At 47.3% G+C, this 11552-nt stretch overlaps 2 protein-coding genes across 2 annotated transcripts; both read right to left on the bottom strand.

Annotated features, from left to right (window-relative positions):
• Nucleotides 1-1605: 1605 nt before the first annotated feature.
• Nucleotides 1606-2393, bottom strand: PtA15_1A934 (uncharacterized protein; the record flags this gene model as incomplete). The annotated part of the gene is made up of 2 exons (XM_053166013.1): nucleotides 1606-1965; nucleotides 2031-2393. 2 exons carry the CDS (start codon nucleotides 2391-2393, stop codon nucleotides 1606-1608), a joined length of 723 nt encoding a protein of 240 aa, XP_053017147.1.
• Nucleotides 2394-7766: 5373 nt separating this feature from the next.
• PtA15_1A933 (uncharacterized protein) lies at nucleotides 7767-8346 on the bottom strand (the record flags this gene model as incomplete). The annotated part of the gene is made up of 2 exons (XM_053166012.1): nucleotides 7767-7878; nucleotides 7985-8346. The coding sequence occupies 2 exons, from the start codon at nucleotides 8344-8346 to the stop codon at nucleotides 7767-7769; spliced, it is 474 nt and encodes a 157-aa protein (XP_053017146.1).
• Nucleotides 8347-11552: the final 3206 nt, after the last annotated feature.

The raw sequence follows: 11552 nt of genomic DNA, 5'->3' as shown, positions 1-11552 counted from the left end.
ATGCCAAGTTCAACTCAAACTTGGAGGATGGGGGCGGCATGAACTCTGTACTGATCCAAGTCAGACAGTAATCAATCCTTATTGATCTGATCTTTGGCGCCCTCAAGAGCGCTCTCTGAGCTTCATTTATCCCAATCTCTCTCTCTGATCCCGAGATCCCTTTGCTTGATCACACTCGCCGGTAGTACCCCAGCCTCCTCTCAATCAACTTAGCCGCCGACGCGCGCTGAACACCGTCGTAAAATCTCCCTACATCTCATTGCAAACACAATCCTCAGCGCTTATCTGACCATTACCCGGAGGGCATTTCTCTTCAAACTCCCCATTCCCCTCCAACTAACTGCCTACCGCCTGGCACGGTAGGAGTTCCACACTGCCCAAAACTGTGCGTTGTGCGAGCAGTTGCCGGACAGATTTTTCTGGTGAGTTCTGCAATTTACTGGGCCTGGGCCGCTGAACTCATTGGACAAAGGTGTCTACGCGGATAGTTTATGCAGCGCAGGCCAGGCAGGTTAACGCAAGACCTTGAGAGCATATAGGATTAAAGTGGCACTACGCTAATGTATGCATCTATGATCTATTTGGGCGAAATAATTCTGAATAGGAGTAATTCTAACTCAAAAACCACCGGTGGCCAAAAGCAGCGAAGCAGTTTGAAAACCTGTAGGTGAACGGAGAGCTTGGCTTAAGTCCCAAATACATACCTAAACACATTGGAATAGAGATGGGATTGCAGGAAGTGCGTTCATTCCTGCTAAATCAGCGCGTCAATCTAAACAAAAAACGGCCCTTCACCCAAAAGGCTGAAGCAATGTGGTGAGCGGCAGCAGGAGTCAACTCTCACGATGGCAATTGCCAAGGGAGCAAATAGGGTTTATTTTGTGGTCAAAACTATGCTTTAATAACGGACTGGTCAGGACTGAACACATTACGGACACAAACTGATTCAACAACAAACAACACTACTGAAAATACGGAAAATAACCAGGATGAAATGTCTTTGACAGATAAGATAGTTCAGTTGTATGTTGGGATGTGTAAACTAATAATGTGACGAAAAACTTTGGAATACAGATATCTGGACAAGATGTTGACAATTGGTGACAAGACTGAAGGATACAGAGATTCAGGAGAATGATGGTTCCGGTTTGGTTGATTGGCTAAGTACGAGTATAAAAGACAGACTAAACAGTAACGGGAAGGACGACGACAGATTGCTTGATGGGCCAGACAGGCAGATTGGTTGATGGGCCAGATGGTGTGAGGAAAATTGATAACAAATTGCTTGGTGCGTCGGCTGCGAAGCACTGGGTCATCACAGATGAGGATAACACTAGCACTGAATATGATTCAGCGAGCTTTTGGATTGTTTTGATAATCTTGATAGTGCATGGTCTCTCTGTGCTGCTTGGAATCCCTTGATGAGTATCCGTCGCGTGCAGAGGCGAGAAGAGAGATTTTCTTGGAGGCTGGGAGAGTATCGAGACTTCAGATATGGTGGTCATAGAAAGGGCCTCAGCATGGTTTTCTGGGTCCGCACGGGTTAGTGCCGTGCATATCCGCGAGAAGATGATTGGTTCTTTCGGTTTGCCGTTCTTTGTGAGCCTAACGGAACCGACACCAGCTCTTGATGGATTTGAACAAGGAAGAAGAGGATGAGATGATGGAGCTGTTGGAAGATGAGGACTGCGAGTATAGCGAGGCGGCTTTCCCCCCAGCAGGGGCCGAACTGGCTCCGGCTAGGTAAAGTATGAGCTCGATTTCAGCCTCGAGGCGTCCATCCCGCTGGATGATGGGGTAGGTTTCAGCCGCGTAGTCAACCATTGGCTCAAGCGCTTTTTGGGAGAGTGTTGGTGTGACTGGGGTGGGTTCCTCTTCTGCCTCGCTGACGAAGTGGCTCTCGTAGGCGGGGAAAGAGAAGTAGGTGGTGTGTGGGGAGTTGGTCATCATCTTGAAAAATGAATACTGTTAATTGCAAAGAAATCAGTTAGTTATAATTGTTTTTGATAAACTTCTGAAAGAGGCCGAACCAATTTGAACTTACTGGATTGGTTAAGGGGGCAAAAGAGATGATGCAAGCTTTCAGACTGCGGATGAGTTTCGAAATCTGAGGAATCAAAAACTGGGAAGATTGATGTGGCGCGAGCTGGGATGTTTTTGAAGAATGCTTGGGGGTTTGGTTGAGTTGGTGAAGTTGAATCTTGGTAAGATGGATTCGAGGTTGGTAGTTTGTGTTGTGAAAAAGTGTGGATGTTTGGATGGGGAATGAGTGCAACCGAAGGAGTTGATGCTCCTTTTATGGGGATCACGACCATATCTTCAGTCAACGTATTCTCCAAAAATCCACTAGTGGTTCCAGTAGCTTGCAGTCGCGTGGATCTCGAGAGCGCCATCTCAGGTAGCTGGCCAAAATAGAGGTTAATTTTATTTCAAACCGGCTACTGGCGGCGAGATGGCTGGATAGGATGGAGATCTCGGGGGCGATTTCCTCCCAGACCGGCCTAGTGCCTTGGAGTGCGCGGGCTCGACGGAATGATGAAAAGGGAGTCAAAGAGCCGTCCGACAAGCTGTGATTGGTTGGCGGCGGTGATGCAGAAATGCCTTTGGGTGTCCATCCGGCACATGAAGGCACAGACCGGTGCACTGGTCCACCGGTCCACTGGCTCCAAAGAGCTATTCTGCCTTGTCAGGACCACCCGGGCCAGCTCGTGCTTCAAGTTCCGGGCGAAGGATAACACGCAGCGACCTGCGGCAAAGTTGCACTGTGCAGTAGAGGGCAGTTGATCCGCAACCTCACCAGTCCCTGCCACCTGGTGGAGGCTCGGTGTGTCGCACAGGCGCTAGTGGCGAAGCCGCCCCATTTCCTAAGGAAATCGCTCTGCGCAGGGATCTGCGGCTTCCGTTTGACTGTCAACTACGCACAAATCTTGATCATTCGGCGTAGCTGGTGTCGAGCTGCGGGTAGTCTCTAACTTAACACAAGTCCCCCACATTGGAGGGCCCTGGTACAGCCTGGGCTGGCGCGAAGCGCAACCTCCGAAGGAGGGACTTGGGACTAATGTCCACATTTTGGCCTGAGGGTTTGTGGCCTTTTGGTGGGGGATTTGTGCCATTCCAATTTTGACCTTGTTTCCAAACAGCCCCACACACGCCCTTTGGACCATGAGAATCCTCTGGTTCTTCCCCATCTTTTGACGCTACACTCATCCCTGAGAACCCAACCCTTCTCTTTCCATGCTCCTTCAAACTTTTGGTTTTGAAGGTCATTCTGAGCTGTATCATGTGAATGTATTGAAAAACAGTACAGTATTCAATTCAATCCCCAGGAACCAAGCTCTGTTTTAGATGTCTTGCCCAATCCAGCTTGTGCAACAGATTTTCACTTTGAGGACAGGAACTGGAAGCCAAGAAGCTTGGCTGTTCCACCCCTTCATAGCTTCACCCGGGTTGGAACAGTTTTTGTTGTGTGAGGGGAAAAAGAAGAAATATGGCTAGAAAGCCACAAACAACCCAAACCCTCAAGCCAAAATTACAACATTAGTCATAAGCCCCTCCTAAGGAGAGTCCCTTTGGGAAGCGGGTGTCCCCCCCTCCGTTGTGGAACTCCGACCGGTGCTGGGCCATTGGCAGTTACTGGAAGGGAAAGTGCGCCGTGCGCTGCCTTCACGGTGGTCCGGGAAAGTGAGGGATCTGGGATTCAAATGGATAGCGTTTTGGGGAGAGGGATTTTTGTCAGAGATGACGGAGAGTAGATTTCCGTTGGCGGTGGTTTTGGTGTTGAGTATCTGGGAACAAAGAAAGCCGGGAAAGTGATCTAAAGGAAGGGAATCTAGAAGGAGATTGACACGGGGCTGAGAGGATGAACTCAGAAGCTCCGCTGTAAGACTCAAAAGTGGTTGTGAAACCCTTTTGCTGAATGGAGAAGGGGATGATGGAGGTGCAAACTCTGCCCTTCTATGCTATCAGTCAACAAGACCCACCAAGCTATGCTTGGCAGGTTTTAATCAAGTGATAGGTCTGGTCTAATTCCAGATGAAGTTGTTCGATGACAGGTATGTGAGATTTTGAGAGTGAGTTCAGTAGTTATTTGCAAATATATGGGATGTAGTGATGTGTGGTGGTGATGGTAAGTGGGAAGGGTGGTATGTAAATAACTGGTGAGTACTGAGCTGAGGAGCTGACAACTGGGGAGGAGAGAGCTCCTTATATAGACAAAAAGTGGAGCCCCAGAGGGCTTGTGGGTTAGGGTTTCAACTAATCTAAACAACAGTGTGAGGGATTTTAGCTGGTGAGAGTAGATACAAATGATGTCATAATGTGTCAGGGGTACATAAATGATGTCATAAGAATGCAGTAGGGCCGCATGAAGGCTGCCTAAAGTGACAGTAGATTGATAATATGTAATGAATGTAGTCTGATGGGGAGATGTATGTTTGTATCCTTTGATGTGTATAAGCATAATGCTGTGATCCTTGTCTTAAATCTTGTGACAGGTTGGTGACTGGGTATGTTGAACGTGTGATTGGTGTCCAGTGTCCAAAGAAGTCTAGGTCCCGATCCAGCGGGGTTCTGGTGATGCTTCCAGTGGTGACTAGGGGTAAAATTGGCCGTAGAATCCATTTCTGAGGTCTGTTTGATGGTATCTTGAGGCGTATTACAAGTAAATATATGTATGAGAAAAAACTTTTGATTTTTCACTTTTCCATCTACCACACCGCAAGTATATCGGCAAACAATCGGATCAATAAGCTTTGGATTCAGGATTCTTGAGGTTGATGGATGATCTGGGATATTTCCTTATGGTTCAGACGAAGTCCATGCTGCCCCATCATCTGAGTTCGATCTGAACTCAGACTTTTGGGGTTGTGACACCTGCGGACAGGTCATCATACACCTGCACGCACGCGCGCGCAACAACAACAAAAGAGGAGAGAGGAAAAGAAGAAAACCAACCCAACAAAACAAACAAAAAAAACAACCTAAGACAAAACAGAAACAGCCAACCCCCCACATAACATGGCCTCTCCAACATGCGCATATAGAAACAAAAGGCAAAGTGGGTCAGAAGCAAGGAAAAGAAAGAGAAAAAAGAAAAAAGAACAGAAAAAGAACAGAGCAACACAAGGTAGGACACGTGGCCTTCTTGATCCTGAGACGCCTTGAGGGTTCTGCCGCCAAAGCGCGCTGATTAGCTTCAATTCTGCGCGTTAGATCTTGAAGTTTGCTGAGCTTGAAGTCTGGCCGGAAATCCTGCGCGCCTGCAGCGCCACGAGTATGGTCACCACACAGTTCAAGAGGCTTAGTTAGGCTAGGGGTAGTCTGTCTTCAACAAGCACTGCAGAAATTAGCTAGCCGGACAGTTTTGCCCAAGCAGCTTTTGGACAGATTTTGTCCGCCCAGATCCGCTTTCTGCTGGGTTTGGACTGCCAAACTTGTCGGATCAATCTTTAGCTGAAAACTGCTTGGACAAGCAAACTTAAAAGTCCCTCTGCTGTGGGCGTGTGTCTTGCAAAGCAAGCCTCAGACAGCCCTTGGCAGGAGGGACGTCAGATTTGCGCACGGTTTTTTTCTCTGTCCCGTGCCGAGTGATTTAGGCCCCAATTATAAACACTTTTTTGAGATATTTTCGAAAAGTTTTTGAACTTGCCCAAAAAAGAAATTGAACTTTTTTTTGAAATCTTTTTAATTTCAAAAATATTGCAGATGCACTCAAATACACTCAGGAGGTGTGTTTGAACCATTTTTGGAAAAAAAATGTTTTCATTTTGTTTTCAAAAACTTTTCAGTTCATTTTCAAAAACGTTTCAAAAATATCTCAAAAAAGTGTTTATAATTGGGGCCTTATCCCAAGTTTTGCAACTCGAGGCCAACAACATCTCTCACCGCAGTTGCTGTCTGGATGAGATCACCAGCATTTCAGCCTTTTCATCATCAATGTTTATCCAGTTGTTACACCTATGAATATGTAAATAAGCCTTAGGTGGAGACGAGTGAGCTGGCTTAGTGAATCACTAATCTTGTAGTCTCGGACCGGCAAACAAGATCTCTCCGAGAGGAGCTCTCTCCTCCTTCAAACCCTTGGGCCGGTGTAAGACTCAAAAGTGTTCCCGAGAAACTTTTGCTGAATGGAGAAGGGGATGATGGAGGTGCAAACTCTGCCCTTCTATGCTATCAGTTAACAAGACCCACAAAGCTATGCTTGGCAAGTTTTAATCAAGTGATAGGGTAGGTTGGCTCAATATGAGTTGTTTGATTGACAAGGTATAGAGCTGATGATTTATATAAGGGTTGGTTATAATTGGTAAGGGTGAATGTTGGGGTGACTGTGATTGGTGAGTGATGAACTGAGGAGCTGACAACTGGGGAGGAGAGAGCTCCTTATATAGACAGAAGTGGAGCCCCAGAGGGCTTGTGGGTTAGGGTTTCAACTAATCTAGACAACAGGGTGAGGGATTTTAGCTGGTGAGAGTAGATACAAATGATGTCATAATGTGTCAGGGGTACATCAATGATGTCATAAGAATGCAGTAGGGCCGCATGAAGGCTGCGTAAAGTGACAGTAGACTGCATAAGTTGACAGGTGGATGCAGGGGGTGCATAAATGAAGTCTGAGGCTGCAGAATCAGTGCGTGATGACATCATAATATGGAAATAGAAGAGTACTTGATACTATGTGATGACTATAGTCTGATGGGGAGATGTATGCTTGTATCCTGTGATGTTTATAAGCATAATACTGTGATCCTTGACTTGAGGCTTGTGACAGGCTGGTGACTGGGTATGTTGAATGTGTGATGGGTGTCCATTGTCCAAGGAAGTGTAGGTTCCAATCCAGAGGGGCTGCAGTGACGTCTTTAGTGGAGACTAGGGGTAAAATTAGTCATAGAATCCATTTCTGGGGTCCATTTGGTGGTATCTTGAGGCCCAGTATGAGTAAATCTATCAACAAGGAAAAAACTTTTGATTTTTCACTTTTCCGTCTACCACACCGGTCTATCGTATTGGTCCAAGAGGATTTCTCTGCTTCTTCCTCTCCGACCAATACAACTGGATCAGTCCAAGAAAAGGGAAGAAGGGCCTCTTTACCTCCTTCCCTGCGGACCAGCCTATTGTCTCAGCCGTGTAATATGACTCGCCCAGGGTTGTCTCTTTCTGATGTGATGAGCTTGGAGCGCAAAAGAATTTCATCAGATGAGTCCGAGGCACACCAGATCTTGGACGTTGGCCTTCATACTTTCACAGCTCAGCGCAACAAAATTTATGAATAATTTGCTCTTCAATATCAAAATTACTGAGAGAGGGAGACAAGAATGGCGTAATTTTTTACTCATTTCAACGGTATATAGTGATTGAAGCCACACAAATTTGAAGGGAACATATAGTAGAACACTGATGGTACAAGGGACAACTTCAGTTGGATGTTAAAGAGAGCAGAACATGAAACCAAAATATGAAAGAGAGGCATGGTTTTTAAATAGAACAGAACAGAAAGATATGAAAGAGTGACATGGTGGCTAGAGAGAGTAGAACAGAACACCAGAATATAAAAGAGTGGTAGGGTGAATAAAAATTTTCAAAGAGCTGCTGGGCCGTGTATTCAAGTACCACTGCCATCTGACTTTTCAGTCTCAGCCAATTCCTTCAGTTGCTCAGGAAGGCTGGTCGGAGTAAAAACCATTCCCCGCCGACGAAGAGACGATGTTGATGGCGGAGTACCTTGGAGAGCTGAGGATTGGGGCGTCGAAAGATCGGGGCTTGGCGGGCGATCATCGGCTGGGCTGATGGCCATGCGAAGAGAATTGCTGGGCCGATGAAGTTGAATCTTCCATTTTGACGTCTTCCTTGGCCTGGAAGGCTGGCTCGGTTTGACCAGTTGGACTCGAACATTCCTATAACGCAAAAAGCCAAACTGATTAAAATCTGGAAAACTTCATCGCGGAGGGTGGCCCCAGGAAAGGCCCATAGAATTTCCAGGACTACTTACGTCATCTGGGGCGAAGAGGATGGCGAGACTACCTCGTCAGTTTTGATGATGAGGAGAGTACTTCCGAACCGAGTGTGGCCGGAATCAGAGGAGTAGACGGTTGGAGCCCGTTGGAAGTTGCGAGTGGAAGAAAGTGAGCCGTGGGTTGGCTCATTGCTGGGCGAGTTCAGTCGTTCAAGGCCGGCGGAATAGAGGTAGTAGTCCTGGTCGTCGGGGACGCGTACCTCATTCCCATCTGGCTTGGGAGCTTCCACCAAGGAGCGGAATTCTTCAAGGAGGTCCTCTGGCCTTCCGCAACAATGGAAGGATTCGTCTGAGTCTGAGTCCTCCTCCTCGCGCATCTTCCCCTTGAACAAAGGCATTTTTTGGTGTTGAAAAAGTATTTATGGATGTGGTGGAGCGGTAGAGAAGAAGTGGAAACCAGGTATGGAGATAGCTATTGGAGATTCGTTGATTCTAGAGTGTGCTGCTCTTCGCTAGGGATGAAGTGGGGGAGGGACTGAATTTTCTCTGGGGGGATGACTCGGTTTAAATAATAAACACAATGCGGCAGCTTCACAGGCTGATTGCTCAGCAGCACTCAGCCTCTACTAAATCAAGAGCACATATCGTCGCGGTTCTTTAAGGTTTGAAAGGAAGGCGCGTGTAAACACCTAGCAACGGCCTAACGGCTGAGCCCTTTCTCCTGAGGAGACTTTTCCTGCCAGTAAGTAGCGGTGCTTCTGTCAATTTAGATTGATATCTTAAAAGTGTTTCATTCACCGCACCACGTATTTCTATTTCTACAAGCCTTAAGGAAAAATTCTGCGTAGTAGGTCTAGAAAGGCTTGTTGGACCAGTTATTTCAGGGTCATGCTCAAAATTGAGCATCAACATTCCCCGGTTTCACTAATTGTTGAGCTTTTCAATCAAAATTTTCCAAGAAAACCTGCCCTACATCGACAAACCGGTTGCAAGGCCGTTTGGGCACCTGTACATGCGTTTTGTAACTTGTGTTGCTGCGAACACTTGCTACTTGCCTTTATTTTCTTCGGCCCATATTTGGTGCCAGGTAGTACTGCAGCTTTGTGGGCTCTAATGACCTCACGGTAGCGTGTCTCCGCCGCGCAGACTAGGCCTGCACATGTGATCTCAATTGAGATAAGCATTCCAAAAAGGAAAGTGAGTCCCTCTTGTGAAGGAGGTGGATGCCTTGACTAAATATCAACTTTTAGCATGTTGTGCTGAGGGAACTGTGCGGAACACGCTACTTGACACTAATGTGGATGGTTGCCTGATCAATCATAGTCCACACGGTCACGGTTTTCTTCATTTTGGCAAATGTTTATGTTGGGCAACTCACGACTCAAAAGAAAGAATCAAAGGGACCAGAACATGCGAACTGATGCGAGGAATTATAAGGACTGATAATAACTTGAACATTTACTAGTGTTTTGTGAGAATGTTCTGTCATCGTCTGCAGAAACACAGGGAATGAGCCGCGTGCTCAAATTCACTTTAGTAACGACATCTGCCACTGGGGTCAGTTAAGGCTGTGATGTACATCAGATAGATATTGTTTTAGATGGGCATGGTCCGCCCTGGGCTCAAAGTTGGTGGTTGCTACGCCTTTCTCAAGGCTGCCGACTTCTTGAGTGATCAGCATAGTCAGCGTTCTCAAACAAACAACATCCCACCCAACCATCCCAGCACCATGCTTCGGCGAGCTTGCTCCGGCTGCAGTGGGCCCAGCCCGCGCTCAATCACACCAGGGCCAGTGTCAGTCGCCAGCTTCTTGGACAATTCGCCAGGCTTCTTGTTTCACTTACTCTTGGACCCTAAACCATCCAGGATGACATCTTCTCCCTCTTGTTCAGCTGTTTCTCGTCGAATATCCGGGCGCGCTTCTTGTCATGATATCTTGCAGGGAGGCCCGCGATTGGCAGTCTTGCACGGGCCACCGAGGAGTTGCATCGTCAACACGACCCGATGTTACCCCGGAGTGCGCCCCACTGGACTTTAATCTTCGTGACGTGAAGGCCGGGACGATCAATCACTTTATAAACGCGTTGACGCGAGACGCAATCGGGCGCACGGATGCTTGCGGATATCTGGCGTTATCTGTTCCGCGGGGCCAAGGGGTGTGCCGGTGGAAGCTTTGTTGGGACCGGCATAATCGACCCGGCCGAAGTCATGGAGCAGCTATTTTTAATGAACTGTCAAAACTCCTCGAGTCATAGTATTCATCCAACAGGGAACGGCCACCGGTGTTAGTGACAAAGCAAATGCGTTGGCGACGAGGTACTTCTCTTGATCATGACGGCGCGTTGAATGAAGGTATCTATTGACAGCATTCCCTTCAAGATCCGGGTGTTGCTCGATTTTCCCGTTTAAGTGACAAAATGGGGAAAACAACACCTGTCATTTCTACATCATCCGACTCGTTCTTTGAGAACTGGCTATACAAGAACTAGAGTTGGAAATTGGGCCGCCTAACCCGGCCGGGCGTGGACAGCGCTTTTGTGAAAATGTTGTACTTTGGCCCGGCCTGTTTAATTCACTAAACGGCTCGGGTCGGCGCGGGCTGTCCATCGGGCACCCACAGGCTTAAAGATTGGGTTGCAGGAAGCGCGCTATTAGCGCTAAATCAGCGCGTCAATCTGAAATGAAAAGCGGCCCTAGGCCCAACAGGCTGAAGCAATGGCGGCCAACCGCTGTGCAGCAGCGAATTGCAGCACATATCCCAAAACCGCTTCGCGGCACTGGCTTTAGTGAAGCTGAATCAACATTCATGGTGGTGAGCGGCAGCAGGAGTCAATCCTCAAGATGGCAATTGCCAAGGGAGCTAATAGGGTTAATTTTGTGGTCAAAACTATGCTTTATTAACGGACTGGTCAGGACTGTACTAATACAAACTGATGCAACAACAAACAACACTAATAAAAATACGGAAAATAACCAGGATGGAATGTCTTTGACAGATAAGATAGTCTAGTTGAATCTTTGGGCGTATAAACTAATGATGGAATGAAAAACTTGGGAATACAGATATTGGGACAAGATGTTGACAGAGACTGTAAGGTACAGAGATTCAGGAGAGGCTGATGGTTCCGATTTGGTTTATTGACCAAGTACGAGGATAGAAAAACAGACTGGACAGTGGCGGGAAGGACGACGACAGATTACTCGATGGACCCCAGAGGTTGTGAGGAAAGATGATAACAGATTGCTTGATGCGTCGGCTTCGGAACACCGGGTCATCACAGATGAGGATAACAGTAGGACTGAATATGATTCAGCGAGCTTGTGAAGAGTTGCTGGGTTTGGAGGCTTGATGCCAAGTTGTCCAAGATGGGTACGATAAAGTTGGGTCAACACTGCGCTGTCTCTCTGTGCTGCTTGGATTTCCTTGATGAGTATCCGTCGCTTGGAGAGGCGAGAAGAGAGCTTTTCTTGGAGGCTGGGAGAGGATCGAGACTTCAAATATGATGGTCATGTAAAGGGTCTCAGCATGGTTTGCTGGGTCCGCACGGGTTAGTGCCGTCCATATCCGCGAGATGATATTTGGTCGTTTTGCGTTGCCGTTATT

Source organism: Puccinia triticina, chromosome 1A (assembly GCF_026914185.1).
Source record: "Puccinia triticina chromosome 1A, complete sequence".
In the NCBI taxonomy this organism is placed as follows: domain Eukaryota; kingdom Fungi; phylum Basidiomycota; class Pucciniomycetes; order Pucciniales; family Pucciniaceae; genus Puccinia; species Puccinia triticina.
Note: the sequence above shows the minus strand (reverse complement) of the source record. Positions and strands in the feature narration are given on the sequence as shown.